The sequence below is a fragment of the Oncorhynchus kisutch genome, linkage group LG12 (genome assembly GCF_002021735.2).
Source record: "Oncorhynchus kisutch isolate 150728-3 linkage group LG12, Okis_V2, whole genome shotgun sequence".
Taxonomy (NCBI): Eukaryota; Metazoa; Chordata; class Actinopteri; order Salmoniformes; family Salmonidae; genus Oncorhynchus; species Oncorhynchus kisutch.
The window spans coordinates 52,254,950-52,281,153 of record NC_034185.2 but is presented as its reverse complement, the minus strand read 5'-3'; the positions used below and the strand labels follow the sequence as shown (position 1 = coordinate 52,281,153).

The 26,204-nt window shown below is 43.0% G+C and overlaps 1 protein-coding gene across 3 annotated transcripts in view; it reads right to left on the bottom strand.

Moving 5' to 3' along the window:
• LOC109901171 (zinc finger protein 16-like) overlaps nucleotides 1-23,477 on the bottom strand; it is a 174,268-nt gene extending 150,791 nt beyond the window's left edge. Inside the window, exons 1-7 of one of the 3 annotated variants that reach the window (XM_020497217.2) lie at nucleotides 22,965-23,477; nucleotides 10,471-10,601; nucleotides 10,115-10,288; nucleotides 6,974-7,132; nucleotides 6,482-6,593; nucleotides 6,032-6,159; nucleotides 259-1,506 (exon numbers count right to left, since the gene is read on the bottom strand). In XM_020497217.2, the coding sequence (XP_020352806.2) occupies nucleotides 559-1,506; nucleotides 6,032-6,159; nucleotides 6,482-6,593; nucleotides 6,974-7,132; nucleotides 10,115-10,288; nucleotides 10,471-10,601; nucleotides 22,965-23,259 (1,947 nt within the window). In that variant the 5' untranslated portion in view covers nucleotides 23,260-23,477 and the 3' untranslated portion in view covers nucleotides 259-558. Of the gene's footprint in view, nucleotides 1-258; nucleotides 1,507-6,031; nucleotides 6,160-6,481; nucleotides 6,594-6,973; nucleotides 7,133-10,114; nucleotides 10,289-10,470; nucleotides 10,602-22,964 lie in introns of those variants that run through there. The other 2 variants (XM_031836551.1, XM_031836552.1) reach the window with 2 other exon arrangements.
• Between the last annotated feature and the right edge of the window lie 2,727 nt (nucleotides 23,478-26,204).

The window sequence follows — 26,204 nt, the reverse complement described above, 5'->3', positions numbered from 1 at the left end:
AATGAATGATGGATGGTGCTAAATACAGGGAAATGCTTGAGGGAAACCTGTTTCAGTCTTCCAGAGTTTTGAGAAAAGGCCATGATCAGTATCTTTCAAGCTCAGAGCAGGCTTGTTAAGAAAAATTACCGTAAATGACCTAAAAGGAATGGTTGGCAAGGACAGACACCTAGAGGTTTGAAGGAAGCCAAGGAGACTAAGGCCAATTTGAATTCAAAATGATAAACAAGCAAATACAAAATCAACACATCAAAAGGACAACATGATATCTAATTTATTAACAAATTTGCTCACCTATTTATTTAGTACAAAACTAACTACTGTTCAGTCCTGGTAGTTAATTGCACTCACCTGGTGTCCTATGTCTAAATTAGTCCCTTATTAGGAGAAGATGAAACCCAGAAGGGTTTTGGCACTCCAGGACTGACATTTAACAGCACTGAGGGACTTAGTAATCCAAAAAACCCTCTTACCGCAAGACACTTCACATGTTAACTATAATATGTCAGCTAAAGAATGGTTCCCAGACATCCCCTGTATACATCTTAAGCCACACGGCTACGACTTCTCCTCATTGTGGACACTCCTATGTTTGATAAGGTTACTCTGAAAGGAGAAGCTTTTGTAACACAGCTTGCACATGAAGGGCCTCTCCTTGGTGTGAACAGTCTGGTGCTGCTTCACATAGTTCGCATGAGCGAAGCGCTTTCCACACATGGGGCAGGCATACGGCTTGTCGGCGTCCGTCTTAATGCTCGGCCTACCACGTTGTGACCCAATGACACCAGATGAGGTAGAGGGAGAAGTAGGAGCCAACTTCGAGCTACCTCCTTGAGCCAACTTCGAGCTACCTCCTCTAGCCATTGTTTGGGTGTTGTTGGGATTGTGTGCTGTGTTATAGGCTAGGTACCTCTCATGGTGAACACCTATCCTGACCCTGTCTGCATTCGTGGGGTTACCATGAGGCAGCTGAGGAAGGCTAGGTCCAGGTCCAGGCCTTCTATGAACCCAGTCACCAGACATTAGATGAGACCCTGAAAGAGAAGACCGACTTCCTGAAAGACTACCACCAGGGCGGTCTCCCACCACTCTCTGTGAAGGCTGAAGCCCAGGGTGACCTGCTCTATTCATCATGGATACTATGGTGTTTGCATCATATGAAAAGGTGGATCTCTCTCTATCAGCCCCAGGCCCTGCTTCATCCCTGCACTGAGACTGTGAAGAGAAGGGTCTGGGCTGCAGACTGGATCCCTGACTGGAGCCTCCGTCTCTCTGATGACCACCAGGACTCAGGTTGTTCAGTCCACCTGTCCACTGGTTGTGTTCTGTGTGGTGGTGGAGTCTCTCAAACTCGCGTTTGGGTCCTGGTTCTGACTCAGAAAGGAAGAGGGAAGGCTCCTGGTTCAGGATCCTGATCCGGGGCCAGGGTTGGTGATCAGCCGCTTCAGAGGTCCACTCTCCCCCACCAGTAACACTGGATATCAGCAGATCTTCTTCGACTGCAGACTGCAAAAAAAGATTGTACAGAAAAGCTTAAAGGTTTATATAAAAAACTCTTTGCTGTACACACAGAAACATGACATAAACTGTTAACCACAGCCAAGCCCATCTCTAATACTGTGATATAAGTACCTTAACAATTTGGAGCCATTGGAGTGTATTATTAAAACAATTCCATGTGTGTTGATTTAAGAATGAAGTATAATATTTTGGTTTGACTGAGATAAGAGAAACTGAGTCCCTAAAAATACAAATAAAAAATCAAGTTAGCAGAGTCAATTCTTTATTTAATTTCAACAGAATAGCCATAAGCTCACATAACTTTGAAGTACAGTACCTTTATCGCACAAAACGATACGTGACAAGTTAAATATATTTTCTCACTGTTAATGTAACCAGGTAGAAGTTTGGAGTACAGTACCTTTATCGCACAAAACGATACGTGACAAGTTAAATATATTTTCTCACTGTTAATGTAACCAGGTAGAAGTTTGGGGTCAGACCCCGACCCTACTTGGTAGCGGAAAATTAAAGGGAAACAGTATGGCAGTCTGCAGTCTCTCTTACTTGGCCAACACTGTCCGTGCTTTGCTAAAACGCGTGTTATTCAAGCAGTGTTGCGCGCAGTTAGACAATTGTCATCGGTCCGGTATTCTTGATTCACGGTGAGCTACAACCGACAGACGGGGATACAGTGTGTGTGTGAGAACATGCGTTGCGTCGCTGTTTTGAAGAACTGTTTTGGACATTACGTTGACTATTGTAATGCAGATTAGTTACTGTCGCTATTCATAAATGAAGTACATGACATGCTCCATTTCTCTCAAAAGGGAAGACTGATAATGTGTAACTAGCCCGTTTGAGTCATTCCGTGTGGGTTACAGATAAGAAACGGTATGTTACTTTTTGCTGATTGTATTGATTTTTGTGAACGCTCAGACACACCGGTAGGATTGTCAAACGTTTGCCTGCCGACAGTACCTCTGAACAGTGTCGACAGCCAGTACCAGACCATGGCCAAATGTTTAGCTATCGTTAGCATATTCGCTAGCTAGCACAATATAGCTAGCTAAGGACACTGCACTAACACAGGTAGCTGTTTCGTGGAAACTAATCCATTGTGCTTTCATTACTAGCTACAGTGGTTAGGTTGCTGGGAGGAAGTATGTACTGTTGTATGCATTGCGTCTGTGCACTTAGCTAGCTAACGTTAACATCCAATAGCTTACACTGCATATGAAGTGTGACTGGCTCATGACATTTAACAGTGGATGTACAGAGATAATGCCCTATTTTCTCCCCCCCTTTGTTGTCAGTCATTTTACTCCCCCAGTTCGTGCTCTCGGATTGGCTCAAAGTCAAGTTGTTGGCCAATGACGAGCATTATGATTCTGCAAGTAGAAACGGCAGGTTCGTCGCTACGGGTTCGGCACGCAGCAGGTACCACTTTCGTTCCTTCTCTTGCAAGAACAACCTCCCACTGTGATAAGTACCTATCTGCAGTGAGATTCTCAGTGCATTTCATGCAAAACCAATTGCATTTTCATCTTTAAACCATGCATTGTAGCCATGCTGTATTTCTTACATTGTGTTCCGTATTTGGTTTCAGATTTGGCCTTTGCTAGACCTGAATAGCTATATGAGCTTCTGATAGGCTACTAGAACTATGCATTAGGCATTTTACCTACATAATGTGAACCCGATCTGCTCCTATACAGACCCATTTATACAGTATCTTCCTCTTAAGTATCTTTGTCTTAAACTATTTTTTTATAAAAAGGGAAACTGGGTTTTAGAACCTGAGTACATTCTCGATAGACTTTTCTGTACCTTCGCTTTAATAAAATACAATTTAGAATACTTTGGAAAAGGTTCATCACACACATCTTCACTACTTTGTCAAGTAAACATGACACTTAATCGGTGAAACATTTTTACAGACATCACACCAACCATCACCATATCTACTCGGCCTCATCATACTCATTCCTTCCTCAGTTCACCTCAACCAGTTCCCTACTACATCCACAATCAACAGAATTAACAACAAACTAACTAGTACTACATTGCATGTCACTATACTCTATACATGGGCCGTGTGCATTTTCTGCTGGTGTATCCTGAGGTAGCTCCTCCCCGAGAACCTCTTCCCGCAGTGCGATCAGCTTCTCTCCAGTGTGGACCTTCGGGTGATTCTTCAGCTGGTGCTGGCAGGAGAACCTCTTCTCACACTGGGGTGCAGCTGTAGGATTTCTCCGCTGCCACATCTGGACAAGTGTGAAACATTGGCCTGGCACAGATGGCAGCTGAACGGTTTGTTCCCCGTGTGCAGGTATTCCCAAACTGGCGTACTCCAAATAAAAATGTGATTCACATTTACAATTTTCTTCACATTTTCAAACCGTAAATTTATATTTTCCAACGGGGCTATACATTTGGATAAGGTTTATTTCCTGCCTGAGTAGCCTCGTTTTCACTGCGAAATAACAACACAATGTCAACTACAGGTAGCCTAGTCAAATAATTAACATCCAATCACATTAACCATTACCTTCTCGCGGGACGCCTTCACTCTTGCGCAGACATTTACATGACAATTTGATTGAGAATAAAGATGACATGTATAAAAGGAACAGATGCATTAATAAGAGGCTAGAAGCGTCTTATATGGTGAGCTACTGAGTGGCTAGGACAGGCAAGCCCCATACTATTGTGAAGGACTTAATTCTTCCTGCTCCGCAGATATGGCTGGGACAATGCTGGGGGAAAAGGCCCAAAAAACTATACAGAGAATGCATTCATCAAACAACTGTTTCACGACACATCAGTGACATGGCAGGAGATGTTTTGAAACAATTACTGCTTCGCTTACAAGTCAGTGAATGATGTGTTACAGCTGGATGAGTCAACAGACGTGGCGGGCCTGTCACAGCTCTTGGTATATGTCCGTTATGTCAATTAAGGAATACATTCTCTTCTTCAAACCACTGGAAACCAGGACAACATGAGAGGATATTGTTTTAAGTACTGGACAGCTTTGTGACATCAAATGGACTTTGGTGGTCAAGATTTGTTGGTATCTGTACTGATGGCCCAAAAGCCATGACAGGGAGACATAGTGGAGTGGTATCGTGCGTGCAAGCAGTTGCTCCTGATGCCACTTGGTTACACTGCAGCATCCACCAAGAGGCTCTTGCTGCCAAGGGAATGCCTGACAGCTTGAAAGACATTTTGGACACTACAGTGAAAATGGTTAACTTTGTTAAAGCAAGGCCCCTGAACTCTCGTGTATTTTCTGCATTATGCAATGATATTGGTAGCAACCATGTAACGCTTTTACAACATACAGAAGTGCGCTGGTTATCAAGGGGTAAAGTATTGACACTTTTTTTTTTATTGAGAGACCAGCTTAAAGTTCTTTACCGACCATCATTTTCACTTGTCTGACCGCTTGCATGATGACGAGTTTCTCACATGACTGGCCTATGTTTTTTCCTCGCCTGAATCTAGGATTACAGAGACTCTCCGCAACTATATTCAATGTGACAAAATTGAGGCTATAATTAAGAAGTTGGAGCTCTTTTCTGTCTGCATTAACAAGGACAACACACAGGTCTTTCCATCATTGTATGATTTTTGTTGTGTGCAAATGAACTCAAGCTTACGCACAATGTCAAATGTGATATAGCGAAGCACCTGAACACCCTTCTCAATTAACCTGTGGTGAGTTATTCAAAATGTTTGATGAACAAATAAGGTTTTATATGCAAGATGGCTAAATAAAGAGCAAAATGATTTACTATTATTTGTGCCCTGGTCATATAAGAACTCTGTCACTTCCCACAAGCTGGGTTGTGACAAAATCACACTCATTCTTATGTTTAATAAAAGTATCATATAGTCTGTGTGGCAGGTTTACAATGATGGCAAAAAAACATTTGAGAGTGCACTGACCCTGGTGCTAAAGGGGGTACGCAGCTAGAATGTTTGAAGGAGTATGGGACTATAACAAGTTTGGGAAACTGAAGGCTTTCCCACAGAATGAACACGGGAAGCGCTTCTCTTTGCCACCGGATCTACTGATGGCGTTACTACTGTCATTTGTCAATGGGCTTGTGTACCCATTTAGTGTTGAGCCACTGGCATTGTCTGAGGTCTGGTTTAACATTATGAGAGTGTGAGGAGAACGAAGGCCAGGGAGTGTCTGTGATGTCACAGGGTCCATGTTCCAGTTGATAGATCCTATAGAAGGCAGGCTGTAGGCCGCACCTGTTAGGAGGTTAACGTGAGGCACCATCAGTCTCTCTGAATCACAACTATAGGAGCAGGATGGAGCATCGCTAGCCAAGTCTGTCTGTTCTCTCCTGCTGCATACTGACTCCTCCCCGTCCCCGCAGACCAAATCTATGTCTCCTCGTCCCCGCAGTCAGTTGTTAAGTACGGATGTTGTTTTGTTTTTCGACTGTGTTTCTGGTTGTGGTTAATATGTTATTCCCTAGCCTGAGTTGAGGACGCAGTCCCATCCACTGACCTCCACTATGTCACCTCTGGTCCTGACCTGCTCAGTGATGTCGTCCCTTGGGCTCTTGGCTGCACCGGTCAGGGTCTGGGAATCCAAGATGTTTGCCCAGTCTCCTCTATTAGCCTCCAGCCAACCACCTGCAGGAAGAGGTTAGAAAAGACTTTCCAAACATGACAGGGAAAACTCACTTAATTTTGGTAAATTAACTGGTCAAGTTCAGCCATTATAATGTGTTTTTGTATGTAAACATACATTCTATTGATTTTATTTTATGAATGAGGAAAAAAATAGCCTGGCGCATCAATTTTCCTTTTGAAGATCTGTTACTGTATGTAGAGTATAGGCATTGTCTTATGTCAGATAGTGAGACGATTACTCCAGGACTGATGAGGGATGGTCCTTGCATAGAAGCGATGTCAGCTGTCGGAAGACTATGGGTTATATGTATTTCACTCTTACCTTGCTCCCCCATCTTTAGTCCACTCTGCAGGTCAATGCTCTCTGGTCCGTCTTCTATCGTCTCCTCTTTGACCAGCAGCAGGTCAGGCTTCCCATCCTCCATGTCTTCTGACTGTAAGAGATACAGAGTGAGAGGATGTTGGATCAGAAATCTGATATGAGCACCCTGCTATGGAGCATCTTCTGATTGGGGTATGAGTACTATGCAAAATTTAGTTAATTTGTTACAATGCAAAAGTATTAGTTGATTTGATTACTTTACACTCTTTAATGGTTTGATCATTCAGAGGCATGGTCCCACACTTAAGACAAAATGAATCAAGACCTGGCCCCGTATCCACAAAGAGTGCTGATCTAGGATCTTTCCATATAATCTCATTCATTATGATCTAAAAGGCAAAACTGATCAAAGATTAGCCCTCCTACTCAGAGTCTTTGTGGATTTGGGCCCTGACCTAATATAATTCAGACAGTAGTTTACAGAGGGCTCACCTCAGTGAGACTGTGTGTGTTCCTGTGCTGCTCAGCTGGTTCCTCTGTGGGTTCAAGAGGAGGTGTAGTCTCGTTGTCCTCCATGACCATGGTCCCCTCAGGGTTCCCCAGACTATCCTCACACCCCTCCTCCTTCACCAGCAGCACCTCTGAACCCTCCTGGAAGAGACAGATGATACAGATTAGACATACCCTCAGGTACGTACACACACAGACACTTTCACCATGGAGTGTTTACCCATCCCCACTATGTTTGAGTCCTATACTGTAGTTACAGAATGACTTCATTGTTGTTAAACCCATCATGGTGGATATAAATATGATGTTGTGGGTAAAATAGTCAGCTAGTCAAAAGTCAGACAAACCTGACGAAACTATTTTGACGTAAACAGTAGGCGTTTCTTAGTATGTAGGTATGTGTTGGTATATTGGTTATAAAGCGCTGTCAGGTGTATGCAAAATAGGGTGAGATTAGATGTGATGTATACTAAAGAGTCTCAATGAAAGTCTTGGAATGAAAAGTCACATTTTGTGTTTATTAACCATAAACAAGCTTTAAATACACCAGATTAAAACCACACATACACACGTCTCAACTAGAAATCAACATGAACTTGATGAACTGCATTCTTTTTCTCATTAAAAGTGTCTCGGGATAAAAAGTAGTTGGAAGTAATGAAATAGGCATTTGTGAACATCATAGTCTACTCAGTACAAACACAACAGACTTTTTATGCTATACTGTTTGCCATTTTACCTTTACATGTTTAAGTCATTTAGCACACTCTTATTCAGAGCGACTTACAGGAGAAATTAGGGTTAAGTGCCTTGCTCAAGGGCACACAGATTTTTCTTAGATTCGAACCAGCCAACTTCTGGTTACTGGCCCAAAGCTCTTAACCGCTAGGCTACCCGCTGTCCTCTAAATGTGACTTATATATTCCACAATGTCTGGGTCTTGCATTTCAACACGCTTGTTTGTTGTGGAAATTGATCCATTACTGCGGTTAACTTTGTGCATGCATCTACTACAGTGCCTTCAGAAAGTATTCAGACCGCTTGACCTTCTCCACATTTTGTTACGTTACAGCCTTATTCTAAAATGGATTAAATAAAAATCATCAGCAATCTACACACAATACCCCCTAATGACAAAGTGAAAAAGATTACATTTAAAAAAACGTATTTCATAAGTATTCAGACTATTTGCTATGAGACTCGAAATTGAGCTCTGGTACATCCTGTTTTCATTGATCATCCTTGATGTTTCTACAAAGTGATTGAAGTCCACCTGTGGTAAATTCAATTGATTGGAGATGATTTGGAAAGGCATACACCTGTCTATATAAGGTCCCACAGTTGACAGTGCATGTCAGAGCAAAACACAAGGCATGAGGTCGAAGGAATTGTCTGTAGAGTTCTGAGACAGGATTGTGTCAAGGCACAGATCTTGGAAAGGGTACCAAAACATTTCTGCAGCATTGAAAGTCCAAGAACACAGTGACCTCCATCATTCTTAAATGGAAGAAGAGCTGGCCACCAGGCCAAACTGAACAATCAGGGGAGGGGGGAGTACAGAGATATTCTTGATGAAAACCTGCTCCAGCGCGCTCAGGACCTCAGACTGGGGCAAATTTTCACCTTCCAGCAGTACAACGACCCTAAGCACACAGCCAAGACAACGCAGGAGTAGCTTCGGGACAAGTCTCTGAATGTCCTTGAGTGGACTTGAACCCGATCGAACATCTCTGGAGACCTGAAAATAGCTGTGCAGCAATGCTCCCCATCCAACCTGAGGATCTGCAGAGAAGAATGTGAGAAACTCCCAAAATACAGGTGTGCCAAGCTTGTAGAGTCATACCCAAAAGACCCGATACTGTAATTGATGCCAAAGGTGCTGAGTAAAGGGTCTGAAAACTTAAGTAAATGTCATATTTTTTATAAATTAGCAAAAATTTCAAAACCTGTTTTTGCTTTGTCATGGGGTATTGTGTGTCCATATGGAAAGGGGGGGAAAAAAACGATTTAATCGATTTCAGATAAGGCTGTAACCTAAAGAAATGTGTAAAAAGTCAAAGGGTCTGAATACTTTCCGAAGGCACTGTACGTCATCTTGCTGAATCTACCTTCAATACAGGGTTTAATCTAAATATCAGAATATAAAATATCACATCTATCGAGTGGAATGATTACTTTCTATGTTATGGAGTGGAATGGTTTTTTTTGCAGGTGTATCTTGAGGTAGCTCCTCTCTGAGAACCTCTTCCCGCAGTGCGTACAGGCAAACGGCCTCTCTCCCGTGTGAATCTTCAGGTGCATCTTTAGATGGTCCTGGCGGGAGAACCTCTTCTCACACTGGGGGCAGCTGTAGGGTTTCTCCCCTGTGTGGACCCTCTTGTGCCTTTTCAGGGTGCCAGCCTCGGTGAAGCGCATGTGACACTGGGTACAGCTAAACCGTTTCTCTTTACTATTGCTTGATGTGGCTCCCCCTCCCTGAGCCTGGGCTCTAGCCCTGTCATTTGGGTTCAAACCCTGATCGAAAATGACGTGGCTGTCTGAATTGGAAGGAATCGATGTGGACGCTGGGTCGTGATCCCTAAACAAGTGTAAAGGAGAGTGAGTCGCAACATTTGGAAATGTCTCTAAGTTTTCCCTGTAATCTAAGAAATCTCTGCCCTGTGAGTGTCCATCTCCTAGGTTACTATCTGCATTCCGTGTGGGGGCAACGTCACCCTCCAATTTCACTTCATCTACGACTAGACCCTCCCCTTTCTTATCTCGGCACCCTTCAGAGTATACACTACTACTGTACTGGTTCCAGTCCCCTCTAGACAGATCAGTCTGTGTCTCTAAACACAAGGACATGTTGCTAGGGTCCATCTCTGTAGTGTTAGAACAAGACGGATCATCACTGCCAGAGTCTAACGATTCACCATGACCACTTGAATGAACCGTCCTCTGGCTTTGGTGAAATACTGGTAAACACTCTGAGCCGGGGGCAGGAGGGCAGCCCAGTCTCCGCACCCCCAGTCTCTCTGGTTCTGATATGTGGCCAGAACCTGTGTGTAAGAGCCTGTGTGTTACAGTTAACGTCTTGGTGTCTGTCGCTGACTTGAGAACGACGTTCTGCGTTCCACTGACCTCCGTGATGCTGTGTCGGGTCCTGGGCTGTGCTGGGGTGGTAGTGGGATTCTCCGTGGCTACAGGGGGCGCACCAGACTCTCCAGTCTGGATGTCTCTGCTGTGCCGTGTGTCCTTCTGCCCCTCAGATCGCTCCTGCTTGACTCCAGGACCTGCAGCTTCTGCATCTGCAGACTGACAAGAAAATAAGTGGTTATTATCAGTACAATGGTTGAATTGGATAACAATGTCGAAGAGAAGTCTCACAAGCTCCCCTATGGCAGATAAATGAGGATGTACATGTAAGCAAGTGAATAGCTGGGGACACATTTGATTTACAAAGTAACACATTTTTAATGCAACACTATTCCACTAACCTCTATCACGATAACGTGCTGGGTTGAGGTTCCACTCCCCTCATCAACAGTGATTGGTTGTTCATCTGTCCATGTGCTGTGTCCTGCTGGCTTTACAAAGCTCCTGTGGCCTTCAGTGAGATGTCCTTCACCTGAGAGAGTGATTGGGGGAAAATAGGTTGTTTAGATTAGCTACTGTCTGCTCAACAGTGTAGACCCCTTTCTGTGTTTGCAAACATTGCCGCACGAGGGCGAAGCATACAATTTTGTTGCAGAACTCAGGGGAGTTAAACGAGTCCATACCTTTTAAAATATTTATATATATGCTATCTTCAATAGCTCTTAAACAAAGTGTGCCAAGCCTGCCCCAAAAAGTGGATTTTTATCCATCCTCCCCTGATTTAGAACATATTTTCATATTTATGACACACTTTGTTCAGGAGTTAGTCTCTGTACCAGTCTTAGCGAACATTCCAGTCCTGTCATTTTCCAAAGAGACTGGGCGTTTGGAAATTAACATTCATTATGCAGACGGATTTACTGCAAGGTTGCTGATTTAGTTGACAGCATTAATATTTTCCATGATAACACTCTGACATAAGACAATGCCTGCTGCGGTAATTCCCTTGTGAGAAGGCAGTGTCAATGCAAGATCATGTTGTTCAAAGATGACTCCATCATGAGAGAGAGACATAATGATAGAAAAAATATTAGCCTACAAGATTCAATCGAGCTGCATTTGATTTAATAAGAGGAAAGTTATGCAGAACTGGCACCCATCTTCATTCCTTGCACTGGCTGGTCATCATGACTTGCTTACATTTATACAATCTTATGCTCATTTCAGTTCTATTTGTTCCTCCTCACTTATACTTTTTTGAATGGACATTAGGAAAAACAGCTCAATGCAGACCAGCAAAGTCTTGAAACCGGAGTAGCCTCCAAGCCACGGCAGCCATACTGTCTGTGTGAACTACAGGGCTCTAAATTAGCATATTGTTAAGGATGCATATCCACTTCCTCGTATCCAAAACACTCTAGATACCCTGTCGACGGCCAAATGGTTTAGCACTTTGGACTTAACGTCAGGCTACTGGCAGGTAGAACTTATTCCCAGCGACGGTAAGGTGGTCGCTTTCGGCAGCAGGAAAGGCCTCTGAGTGAAATGTGATGCCTTTAGGGCTCTGCAATGCACCAGCGACGTTTCAATGTTTAATGGACCGCGTCCTGGCCAGAATACAATGAGAGACCGGCGGCAGGTAGCCTAGTGGTTAGAGCATTGGGCCAGTAACCGAAAGGTTGCTGGATCGATTCCCCGAGCTGACATGGTAAAAATCTGTCGTTCTGCCCCTGAACAAGGCAGTTGGCCTACTGGGGAACAGTGGGTTGTCATTGTAAATGAGAATTTGCCTAGTTATACTATTAAATGTTTTATCTCGATGACATCATCCTGGCACAAGTGTTTAATCGGCTAAGCCAAACCAACCTGAAATTGAAACCCTCCAAGTGCTGTCTCTTCTGCCGACAGGTAACCTATCTTAGACACAGTTTCTGAACACGGCATCACCATAGATCCCCCAAAAATTCTGAAAGTCCAAGAATGGCCCCAGCCTACCTGCGTTTCAGAAGTCTGTCAGTTCGTCGGCCTGGCCTCGTACTACTGACGTTTTGTCAAAGGTTTTGCTGCTGCAGCCAAGCCCCTGCATGAGCTTACAAAGAAGCATGCTCGTTTCCAGTGGACACCAGAGTGCCAGGAGGCGTTCAAAAAAATTAAAGCTACTCACCACCGCGCCCGTCTTGGGCTATCCACTCAACAGCGGCGACCTCATCCTCTACAGACGCCAGCAATTTCGGCATTGGAGGTGTCTTGTCCCAGTGAGGAATGCATTCTAGAGTACGGGAGTCAGCGGCTGTCCTCCACCGAGCAAAACTATTGTATCACACGGAGGAGCTACTGTTAGTAGTGGAGTTTACTACCCACTTCTGTCAAAACCTGCTTGGAAGACCCTTCATCGTGCGCACCAACCACAGCAGCCTTCGGTGGCTCATAAGGATGAAGGAACCAGAAGGTCAACTGGCGAGGTGGCTCGAGAAGCTTGGAGTATAACTTCAAGGTCATACATCATGCAGGACGCCACCACAAATGCTGACATCCTGTCCAGGAGGCGCTGCCACCAGACTTGCCCCTGCACTATACAGGACCCTACCCAAAATAATGACCGTTTCAGGTACCAGGAAGTGCTGTCTGACCTCAGCCCCAGCATAGCTGATAATGCTGTGGAAGCTACTTTTATGGAGCTCTGCTCAGTGGGGGTAGGAGACCCCAGCCTATAGCCTGCACTCCCTAAAGCTTCTGGAGCTGTCTTCAACGTGGAGTCGGGTCATCGGGACAGTGAAGATGACACGTCGGACGTAGAAAAGATTAGCCTCACTGTTCTGTTCCATGGACTGACTACTGAGGAATTACGTCAAGCTCAGATGGCTGACTGACATGGGCCCCGTGAAGAGATGGCTCGAGGAAGGTCAGGAATGGCCATCGTGGGGGGCCTGTGTCGCCAGTCGGGCCAGCGACTGAGGCATATAGGAGCCAGTGGAAGAGACTGTCTCATTTCTCTTATGGTGCTTAGTGTACCGAAAGCGCAGTGTTTTACCCAAAGATACTTCTACCTCATGTGTTCGGGACAGATATCATGAAGCAGATGCATGACTGCCCAGTAGGTGGTCACATTGGCGTGGAATGCACAAATGCCCGGCTGCAGACAAGACACTACTGGTACCGAAATAGAGAGGATGTCACACTATGGTGTCGTACATGTACCAGCTGTGCCGCTAAAGCCAGACCTTCGAGGAAGCCCCAAGCACCTAGGGGCACTGTCCGCTTGGGAGTACCTAAGGAGAGGATCACCATTGATCTAATGGGCGCCATGAACGAGAGAATGCTACAATCGCTACTTATTGGTTGTTCAAGACTAGGGTTGCACATTTTGGGGAATATTCAGAGGTGAAAACTTTGTGGGAATTAACGGAAATATTTGCTAATTAATATGAATACCATTGAAATTGTTTTTTTTTTACATTGGATATATTTACGATATCATATGGACACAAACAAACCTTTTACCTTATAATTAGACATAATTGCACATTATTAAATCCTGCCAATAGAAAAAAATAAAAATTTAGTTACGAATTGAACATTAAGAGTTGACTCTTCACATGGGATGATTTCACTGAACAACAAAAGGAAATATTGAATGATCCCCAATGATCCATCGCATCTCCCAAAAAACATTTTCAACATACATCGGTAAAATGATAGACTAGAAACTAAAGCTTTGGTTGTCTTCCTCTCAGGCTTCCATGTCTTCTCCCTGGACGACCTCAATGTCCACCTCTTGAACATCAGACTCTGAGGCCTCATCTTCACTGTCACTTTCCAACCTTGTTGAGGATAGCTTGTCAGACTCAAAGAGCCGAAAATTTGCCCGGGTGGGCATCAATTTTTCAACCCTTGTATTTGGTAAGCCTGTTGTGGGCTTTGGTTTGTGTGTTCCCAAACAAGGACCAGTTGCGCTCTGAGGTGGATGATGTTGGTGGGATTTGGAGGATGATGGTGGCAACAGGGGAAAGAGCGTCAGATCCACAAAATCCCTTCCACCAGGTGTCTGATGAGATATGTTGCCACAACTGCCATATTGCATCTCCAGCCCAAAGCCCTTGCTTGGAAGGGTTCTTCGCCAGACTGCCAAGAACCTTGCACTCATCCAGGCCAAGGTGGCGAAACACGGTAGTGATGACACCATAGGGCTTGTTGATCTCTGCACCAGACAGGATACTCTTGCCAGCATACTTGGGGTCGAACATGTACACTGCGGAGTGTATGGGCTTCAGGCAGAAGTCTTCAAGCTTTTTGATGTATTTCAGAACTGCAGTTTCCTCTGCTTGGAGCAACAGTGAAGTGGGCAGGGCAGTACGGATTTCTTCTCTTACATCTGCAAGCAGAGTCTGAACATCAGACAGGGTGGCATTGTCTCCCTCAATCCTTGCAATGGCTACTGCTATAGGTTTCAGGCTACTTACCACTCTCTCCCAAAATCCATCATCCAGGAGGATCGTCTTGACGGGGCTGTCCATATCTGCAGACTGTGATATGGCCATTTCTTGAAGAGACTCCTTACCCTCCAGGAGACTGTCAAACATGATGACAACACCACCCCAATGGGTGTTGCTGAGCAGCTTCATTGTGGTGCTCTTATTCTTCTCACTTTGCTTGGTGAGGTAGATTGCTGCAAGAACTTGATGACCCTTCACATACCTAACCACTTCCTTGGCTCTCTTGTAGTATATCCATTATTTTCAGTGCCATGTTGTTAGGTTCTTATTTTTCAGAGTAAATAACTCACTCTAGAAAAGCATTAACCAAGTTTAATTCTGCCCAAAGGTTTATGTTATATATATATATATATACACATACACACACACACACACACACACACACACTGCTCGAACACTAAAATAACACATCCTAGATCTGAATGAATGAAATATTCTTATTAAATACATTTTTCTTTACATAGTTGAATGTGCTGACAACAAAATCACAAAAATTATCAATGGAAATCAAAATGTATCAACCCATGGAGGTCTGGATTTGGAGTCACACTCAAAATTAAAGTGGAAAACCACACTACAGGCTGATCCAACTTTGATGTAATGTCCTTAAAACAAGTCCAAATGAGGCTCAGTAGTGTGTGTGGCCTCCACGTGCCTGTATGACCTCCCTACAATGCCTGGGCATGCTCCTGATGAGGTGGCGGATGGTCTCCTGAGGGCTCTCCTCCCAGACCTGGACTAAAGTATCTGCCAACTCCTGGACAGTCTGTGGTGCAACGTGGCGGATGGAGTGAAAATCAGTCAGATAATTAAGTCACCTCATTCATAATCCAACATATTGTCCACATGTACAATCCAACATGTACTATATCCACATCGTGTATATAATACCGGTCAAAAGTTTGGACACACCTTGGATGGATGGTGGATGGAGCGAGACATGATGTCCCAGATATGCTCAATTGGATTCAGGTCTGGGGAATGGGCGGGCCAGTCCATAGCATCAATGCCTTCCTCTTGCAGGAACTGCTGGCACAGTCCAGCCACATGAGGTCTAGCATTCTCTTGCATTAGGAGGAACCCAGGGCCAACCGCACCAGCATATGGTCTCAAGGGGTCTGAGGATCTCATCTCGGTACCTAATGGCAGTCAGGCTACCTCTGGCGAGCACATGGAGGGCTGTGCGGCCCCCCAAAGAAATGCCACCCCACACCATGACTGACCCACCACCAAACCGGTCATGCTGGAGGATGTTGCAGGCAGCTGAACGTTCTCCACGGCGTCTCCAGACTTTGTCACGTCTGTCACATGTGCTCAGTGTGAACCTGCTTTCATCTGTGAAGAGCACAGGGCGCCAGTGGAAAATTTGCCAATCTTGGTGTTCTCTGGCAAATGCCAAACGTCCTGCACGGTGTTGGGCTGTAAGCACAACCCCCACCTGTGGACGTCAGGCCCTCATACCACCCCATGGAGTCTGTTTCTGACCGTTTGAGCAGACACATGCACATTTGTGGCCTGCTGGAGGTCATTTTGCAGGGCTCTGGCAGTGCTCCTCCTGCTCCTCCTTGCACAAAGGCGGAGGTAGCGGTCCTGCTGCTGGGTTGTTGCCCTCCTACGGCCTCCTCCACGTCTCCTGATGTACTGGCCTGTCTCCCGGTAGCGCCTCCATGCTCTGGACACTACGCTGACAGACACAGCAAACCTTCTTGCCACAGCTCACATTGATGTTCCATCCTGGATGAGCTGCACTACCTGAGCCACTTGTGTGGGTTGTAGACTCCGTCTCATGCTACCACTAGAGTGAAAGCACCGCCAGCATTCAAAAGTGACCAAAACATCAGCCAGGAAGCATAGGAACTGAGAAGTGGTCTGTGGTCCCACCTGCAGCATGGACAGGAAACTCCCCAGACTTTAATCCCATTGAGAACTTGTGGTCAATCCTCAAGAGGCAGGTGGACAAACAAAAACCCACAAATTCTGACAAACTCCAAGCATTGATTATGCAAGAATGGGCTGCCATCAGTCAGGATGTGGCCCAGAAGTTAATTGACAGCATGCCAGGGCAGATTGCAGAGGTCTTGAAAAGGAAGGCTCAACACTGCAAATATTGACTCTTTGCATCAACTTCATGTAATTGTCAATAAAAGCCTTTTGACACTTATGAAATGCTTGTAATTATACTTCAGTATTCCATAGTAACATCTGACAAAAATATCTAAAGACATTGAAGCAGCAAACTTTGTGGAAATTAATATTTGTGTCATTCTCAAAACGTTTGGCCACTACTGTAGATATATAGTTTGGTCACTTATTGAGCAATTCAAAAATCTCTCTCTATATATACACACATCTATATCCACAGTACCAGTCAAGCGTTTGGACACACCTACTCATTCCAGGGTTTCTTTATTTGTACTATTTTCTACATTGTAGAATAATAGTGAAGACAAACTTTTAAACAACACATATGGAATAATGTAGTTACCAAAAAAGTGTTAAACAAATCAAGATTCTTCAAATCAAGATTCAATTCGAGATTCTTTAAAGTAGCCATCCTTTGCCTTGACAGCTTTGCACACTCTTGGCATTCTCCCAACCAGCATTTATTTATTTATTTTACCTTTATTTAACCAGGTAGGCAAGTTGAGAACAAGTTCTCATTTACAATTGCGACCTGGCCAAGATAAAGCAAAGCACTTCGACAAATACAACGACACAGAGTTACACATGGAGTAAAACAAACATACAGTCAATAATACAGTATAAACAAGTCTATATACAATGTGAGCAAATGAGGTGAGAAGGAAGGCAAAAAAGGCCATGGTGGCAAATTAAATACAATATAGCAATACAGCTTCATGAAGTAGTCACCTGGAATGCATTCCAATTAACAGGTGTGCCTTGTTTAGTTAATTTGTATAATTTCCCTTAATGCAGTTGAGCCAATCACTTGTGTTGTGACAAGGGGGGGGGGGGGGGGGGGTATACAAAAGATAGCCCCATTTGGTAAAAAGACCAAATCCATATTATGGCAAGAACAACTCAAATAAGCAAAGAGAAACAGTCCATCATTACTTTCAAGACATGAAAGTCAGTCAATAAGGAACATTTCCAGAACTTTGAAGGTTTCTTTAAGAGCAGTCGCAAAAACCATCAAGCGCTATGATGAAATTGGCTCGCATGAGGACCGCCACAGGAACGGAAGACCCAGAGTTACCTCTGCTGCAGAGGATAAGTTCATTAGAGTTACCAGCCTCAGAAATCGCAGCCCAAATAAATACTTAACAGAGTTCAAGAGGAGACTGAGTGAATCAGGCCTTCATGGTCGAATTGCTGCAAAGAAACCACTACTAAAGGACACCAATAATAAGAAGAGACTTGCTTGGGCCAAGAAACACAAGCAACGGACCAGTGGAAATCTGTCCTTTGGTCAGATGAGTCCAAATGTTAGATTTTTGTTTCCAACCGCCGTATCTTTGTGAGACGCAGAGTAGGTGAACGGATGATCTCACCATGTGTGGTTCCCACCATGAAGCATGGAGGAGATTTTATGGTGTGGTGGTGTTTGGCTGGTGAAACTGTCTGATTTATTTAGAATTCCAGGCACACTTAACCAGCATGGCTACCACAGCATTCTGCAGTGATACGCCATTGGTTTGTGCTTAGTGGGACTATCATTTGTTTTTCAACAGGACAATGACCTAAAACACACCTCCAGGCTGTGTAAGGGCTATTTGACCAAGAAGGAGAGTGATGGGGTGCTGCATCAGATGACCTGGCCTCCACAATCATCTGACCTCAACCCAATTGAGATGGTTTGGGATGAGTTGTACCACAGAGTGAAGGAAAAGCAGCCAACAAGTGCTCAGCATATGTGGGAACTCCTTCAAGACGGTTGGAAAAGCATTCCAGGAGAAGCTGGTTGAGAGAATGCCAAGAGTGTGCAAAACTGTCAAGGCAAAGGATGAATCTCAAACATGAAAAAAAAAAACTTTTGGGTTACTATTCCATATGTGTTATTTCTTAATTTGTCTTCACTATTATTCTACAATGTAGAAAATAGTAAAAATAAAGAAACCCTGGAATGAGTAGCTGTGTCCAAACTTTTGACTGGTACAGCATATTTGACGAAAGAAGCACCTTGCTCTTGCTTGCTGGATAAAAAAATAGGCTACAGCGTTCACAGTGAATTGGCGGGGAGATTTGAATGGCAAGAGCTTTTCTGGTGTGATGTGATCACATTGGCTGGTGGTAAAAATGTAATAATGGGAAATCCTCTCTTCTCCAGGCACCCAATGTTTATGTTTACAATAAAATGTTTTATGTCAGAATGTCCAAATGTAGAATGCTTCTCATGAAATGTATTGAAAATGAAATGCAGAAACGTCCTCTCACTGTCAGCTGTGTTTAGGGCCGATTTCAAATTTTCATAATCGGAAATCAGTAATTTTGGACGGCGATTTTTTTGTTTTGTTTTACACCTTTTATTTAATCTTTATTTAACTAGGCAAGTCAGTTAAGAACAGATTCTTATTATTTACTTATTTTCAATGACGGTGGGTTAACTGCCTTGTTATTAAGGGGCAGAATGACAGACTTTTACCTTGTCAGCTCAGGGATTCAATCTTACAACCTTACAGTTAACTAGTCCAACGCTCTAACCACCTGCCTCACGAGGAGCACACCTGTTACGCAAATGCAGTAAGAAGCCAAGGTAAGTTGCTAGCTAGCATTAAACTTAATCAATCATAATCACTAGTTATAACTACACATGGTTGATGATATTTATCTAGCGTGTCTAGCGTATAATCGATGCAGTGCTCATTCACGAAAAAGGACTGTCGTTGCTCCAACGTGTACCTAACCATGAACACCAATGCCTTTCTTAAAATCAATACACAGAAGTATATAAATAAAAACGGAAAAATTGGGCGTGCAAAATTATTCAGCCCCCTTAAGTTAATACTTTGTAGCGCCACCTTTTGCTGCGATTACAGCTGTAAGTCGCTTGGGGTATGTCTCTATCAGTTTTGCACATCGAGAGACTGAATTTTTTTCCCATTCCTCCTTGCAAAACAGCTCGAGCTCAGTGAGGTTGGATGGAGAGCATTTGTGAACAGCAGTTTTCAGTTCTTTCCACAGATTCTCGATTGGATTCAGGTCTGGACATTGACTTGGCCATTCTAACACCTGGATATGTTTATTTTTGACCCATTCCATTGTAGATTTTGCTTTATGTTTTGGATCATTGTCTTGTTGGAAGACAAATCTCCGTCCCAGTCTCAGGTCTTTTGCAGACTCCATCAGGTTTTCTTCCAGAATGGTCCTGTATTTGGCTCCATCCATCTTCCCATCAATTTTAACCATCTTCCCTGTCCCTGTTGAAGAAAAGCAGGCCCAAACCATGATGCTGCCACCACCATGTTTGACAGTGGGGATGGTGTGTTCAGGGTGATGAGCTGTGTTGCTTTTACGCCAAACATAACGTTTTGCATTGTTGCCAAAAAGTTCCATTTTGGTTTCATCTGACCAGAGCACCTTCTTCCACATGTTTGGTGTGTATCCCAGGTGGCTTGTGGCAAACTTTAAACAACACTTTTTATGGATATCTTTAAGAAATAGCTTTCTTCTTGCCACTCTTCCATAAAGGCCAGATTTGTGCAATATACGACTGATTATCTGTAGATCTCTGCAGTTCATCCAGAGTGATCATGGGCCTCTTGGCTGCATCTCTGATCAGTCTTCTCCTTGTATGAGCTGAAAGTTTAGAGGGACGGCCAGGTCTTGGTAGATTTGCAGTGGTCTGATACTCCTTCCATTTCAATATTATCGCTTGCACAGTGCTCCTTGGGAGTTTGCTGCACTGAAAGTAAAGGGTCTGAATAATTTTGCACGCCCAATTTTTCAGTTTTTGATTTGTTAAAAAAGTTTGAAATATCCAATAAATGTCGTTCCACTTCATGATTTGTGTCCCACTTGTTGTTGATTCTTCACAAAAAAATAGTTTTATATCTTTATGTTTGAAGCCTGAAATGTGGCAAAAGGTCGCAAAGTTCAAGGGGGCCGAAGACTTTCGCAAGGCACTGTATTTTTAAACTGCATATTTAGCTCAAAGAAATCCAGGTTAGCAGGCAATATTAACCAGGTGAAATTGTGTCACTTCTCTTGCGTTCATTGCACGCAGAGTCAATGGCTCATTGCGAACTAATTTGCCATAATTTTACGTAATTATGACATAACATTGAAGGTTGTGCAAAGTAACAGGAATATTTAGACTGATGGATGCCACCCGTTAGATAAAATACGTAACGGTTCCGTATTTCACTGAAAGAATAAACGTCTTGTTTTCGAGATGATAGTTTCTGGATTCAACCATATTAATGACCTAAGGCTCGCATGTGTGTGTTATGTTATAATTAAGTCTATGATTTGATAGAGCAGTCTGACTGAGCGATGGTAGGCACCAGCAGGCTCATAAGCATTAATTCAAACAGCACTTTCATGCGTTTTGCCAGCAGCTCTTCTGTTTATGACTTCAAGCCTATCAACTCCCGAGATTAGGCTGGTGTAACGATGTGATGTGAAATGGCTAGCTAGTTAGCGGGGTGCGCGCTAATAGCGTTTCAAACATCACTCGCTCTGAGACTTGGAGTAGTTGTTCCCCTTGCTCTGCATGGGTAACGCTGCTTCGAGGGTGGCTGTTGTCGTTGTGTTCCTGGTTCGGGCCCAGGTAGAAGCGAGGAGAGGTACGGAAGCTATACTGTTACACTGGCAATACTGAAGTGCCTATAAGAACAACCAATAGTCAAAGGTATATGAAATACAAATGGTATAGAGAGAAATAGTCCTATAATTTCAATAATAACTACAACCTAAAACTTCTTACCTGGGAATATTGAAGACTCATGTTAAAAGGAACCACCAGCTTTCATATGTTCTCATGTTCTGCGCAAGGAACTTAAACGTTAGCTTTCTTACATGGCACATATTGCACTTTTACTTTCTTCTCCAACACTTTGTTTTTGCATTATTTAAACCAAATTGAACACGTTTCATTATTTGAGGCTAAATTGATTTTATTGATGTATTATATTAAGTTAAAATAAGTGTTCATTCAGTATTGTTGTAATTGTCATTATTACAAATACATTTATTTAAAATCAAATAAAAATAGAACCTTTTTTTTTTTTTGTTTTTTTTTTTTTAATAAATCGCCCGATTAATTGGTATTGGCTTTTTTTGTCCTCCAATCAGCATTGGCGTTGAAAAATCATAATCAGTCGACCTCTAGTAAATATTTGTATGAACATAACAAGATTCAACAACAGACACAAACTAAACAAGTTCCAAAGACATGTGATACAGTGTCCCTGAACAAAGGGGGGGTCAAAGTCAAAAGTAACCATCAGTATCTGGTGTGGCCACCAGCTGCATTAAGTACTGCAGTGCATCTCCTCCTCATGGACTGCACCAGATTTGCCCGTTCTTGCTGTGAGATACCTCACTCTTCCACCAAGGCACCGGCAAGTTCCCAGACATTTCTGGGGGGAATGACCCTATGAGGGAAGGGTACCACATGAGGGAGGAGGATGTCTTCCCTGTAAGGCACATCGTTGAGATTGCCTGCAATGACAACAAGCTCAGTCCGATGATGCTGTGACACACCGCCCCAGACCACGACGGACCCTCCACCTCAATTGATCCCGCTCCAGAGTACAGGCCTCGGTGTAACGCTTATTCCTTCGACGATAAACCCAAATCTGACCATCACCCCTGATGAGACAAAAACCGCGGCTCTTCAGTAAAGAGCACTTTTTGCCAGTCCTGTCTGGTCCAGCGACGGTGGGTTTGTGCTCATAGGCGACGTTGTTGCAGGTGATGTCTGGTGAGGACCTGCCTTACAACAGGCCTACAAGCCCTCAGTCCAGCAACACTTATTGCACACAGTGAGTCCATGCAATTTATTAAGAAAATGTGGAAACAGTCAAGGGGTGTCAATACTTTCTGAAGGCACTGTAATAGCTGTACAGGGACCGCAACTATGGAAAAATGAATGCTATTTAAGAACTATTGAAGACTGAAATCCGTAAATAATAATAATAATTCAACAACGAATAAAAGTGGATATTTCTCCATCTTCTGATTCAAAATATTGTCTTAGTCATGGTACGCTTTGTTTAATCCGAAATCGTATTATCTCATGCTTGGTAGCTATTGACGAGAGAAAATATACACCGAATTCCCAATATAAAAGAAATGTGTTTTCGGTCAGTTTTGAAATTGTCTAGAATTGGCAAGGATGTAAACTAACAACTTTCTGCAAGACATCCAAGTAATCACATCAGATTAATTATTGCATACAATCCAAACACATGCGCAGAGGGGAACGGGGCTAAATGTACCTCTTGCCATTCCTCTGTATCGGTCGAGGATCTTGACACTTCTGGGACGGCTGCCGAGGACACGCTCTCGCATTGTCCTCTCTGCGCGCTCCCGTGACACCTTCAGTTCCAGTAGCTGTAGTTTCCTCCGCAATGTCCTGTTTTCTTTCTGGCTTTGAGTTATTTCTAAACGACACACTGCATAGTCGTCGTCTACGAGTTTACAGATCTCTGCCACGGCTGCGTTTGCTAGCACCTCCATGATGGAGGCTATTTGAGTGTGAAAAACCATAACGTTACCATTACAGTTAGCCATTGTTAGTTAACCTTAGCAGCTAGCTAGCGTTACCTAAATAACACATCAATTAACCAAGTGCTGTCCCTAACGCGAATTAAAGACTGCCTGTGGTAGGTAGGTGTTGCTATGAAATTATATTCGTCTTATTTTGAGTTAATAAATGTCGAAATAACTATAAAACCGCTAAGGTAGTCTTGGTCACTGCTCACTTCCGTTTACTAGTTTTTCTTCGTGTAGTTTTCCGGCAGACTAGACGTTTTGTTGTGTATTGCTGCCAGACACAGGTCGGGGCGTGTATTGCACATTTCGTTTACAAAAAAGGGAAATAAGAAATTGCACAACCACCCAACAAATACAGTTCCTTTAGAAAGTATTCCCACCCCTTGACTTGTTCCACAATTTGTTTTTAAGTCTAAATTTTTAAATGAATAACATTTCGATTTTTTTTTTTACACTGGCCTACATACAAAACCCCATAACGTTAACGTGGAATTATGTTTTTATATATTTTTTCCACAAATGATTTAAATGAAAAGCTGAAATGTCTAAAGTCAATAAGCATTCAACCCTTTGTTATGGCAAGCCTAAATAAGTTCAGGAGTAAACATTATTTTTGAATAACTACCTCATCTCTGTATCCCACACATACAATTATCTGTAATGTCCCTCCGTCGAGCAGTGACTTTCAAACACAAATTCAATCATAGACCAGGGAGGTAATCCAATGCCTTGCAAAGAAGGGCATTTATTGGTAGCTGGGTGAGAAGAAAAAAATACCTTGAATATACCTTTGAGCATGGGGAAGTTATTAATTACACTTTGGATGGTGTATCAATACACTCAGTCACTACAAAAATACATGTGTCCTTCCTAACTCAGTTGCCGGAGAGGAAGAAAACCATCCAGGGATTTCAACATGAGGCCAATGGTGACTTTAAAACAGTTAGAGTTTAATGGGTGCAAGAGGAATAACTGAAGATGGATCGACAACATTGTAGTTACTCTACAATACTAACCTAAATGACAGAGTGAAAAGAAGTAAGCCTGTACAGAATACAAATATGTTTGGAATAAGGCACCAAAGTAAAACTGCAAAAAATGTTGCAAAGAAATTAACTTTTTGTCCTGAATACAAAGCGTTATGTTTGGGGCATATCTAACACAGCACATCACTGAGTAGCACCTCTTCATATTTTCAAGCATGGTGGTGGCTGCATCATGCCATGGATATGCTTGTCATTGGCAAGAACTAGGGATAAAAATAAATGGAATAGTGCATTACAGGTATGCAATGCTCTGAGACTTACCCATAAAGACTCACAGCTGTAAGGCAAAATCCTAGAGGAAAACCTGGTTGTCTGCTTTCCAACAGACACTGGGAGACAAATTCACCTTTCAGCAGGACAATAAACCTAAAACACAAGGCCAAATATGCACACATTTACTATGAAGTTGCTTACCAAGATGACATTGAATATTCCTGAGGGGCCTAGATACAGTTGACATAAATAGGCTTGAAAATCTATGGCAAGACTTAGCTGTCTAGCAATGATCAACAACCAACTTGACAAGAGTTTAAAGAATTGAAAAAAGAATGTGCAAATATTGTACAATACAGGTATGCAATGCTGAGACTTACCCATAAAAGACTCGCAGCTGTAATTGTTGATTTTAGGTGATTCTAACAGGTATTGACTCGGGGGTGTGAATACTTACGGAAATTAGATATCTGTATTTCCTAATCATTAATACAAATATATTTTCACTTTATCATTATGGGGTATTGTGTATGTAGATGGGTGAGATAAAAAAATAATTTTAATCTATTTTGAATTCAGGCTGTAACACAACAAAATGTGTGATAAATCAAGGGGTATTAATACTTTCTGAAGACACGTTAAACTAGCACATTTCCCATTCCCATTACAAACATTTACACATTTAGTCCTATGCTAATCTCACCAGGTGGCTTTGATTATTTCCTGTAACAAATTTCGTATCAGCCAATGAAAATCGTTGAAGTAGTTGAACGTGTTCCAACACTTGTTCATGGAAGAAATTGCTTTTTTTCTGGCTACTCTTCCATAAAGTCCAGCTCTTTGGAGTGTACGGCTTAAAGTGGTCCTATGGACAGATACTCCAATCTCCGCTATGCAGCTCCTTCAGAGTTATCTTTGGTCTTTTTGTTGCCTTTCTGATTAATGCCTTCCTTGCCTGGTCCGTGAATTTTGTTGGGTGGCCCTCTCTTGGCAGGTTTGTTTTTAATAATGGATTTAATGGTGATGTTCAAAGTTTCTGATATTTTTTTATAACCCAACCCTGATCTGTACTTCTCTACAACTTTGTCCCTGACCTGTTTGGAGTGCTCGTTGGTCTTTATGGTGCCGCTTAGTGGTGTTGCAGACTCTGGGGCCTTTCAGAACAGGTGTGTATACATACTGAGATCATGTGACAGATCACGTGACAGTTAAATAAAGTCCACCTGTGTGCAATCTAACTAATTATGTGACTTCTGAAGGTAATTGGTTGCACCAGATCTTATTTAGGAACTTCATAGCAAAGGAGGTGAATACATATGCACAAACCACTTTTCCATTTTTTTTTGTTCGATTGATCGCCCTAACATTTGTCACCTCAATCTCCATGACCCTTATAGGACACTCCAGGAACTTGGGATCATGATTCCCACCACAATTGCAACACCGTCATCCTTCTACACACCGTTCTTCAGTATACTCCATCTGTCTGCACACACTTGAAACATGGCCAAATCCTTTACAATTCTTGCAATGCAAAAGTTTGGGGACGATAACCGAGCTTCACGTGTGTAGGTATTTGCTCTGAATCAAAAAACAACAGGACCGACAGACTATGTTTCTACATTCACCCAGCGGGTCAGACGCCAGGCACCATGTACTGCCATGTTGTGTTGCTACCATGCTGTGTTGTTGTCTTAGGTCTTT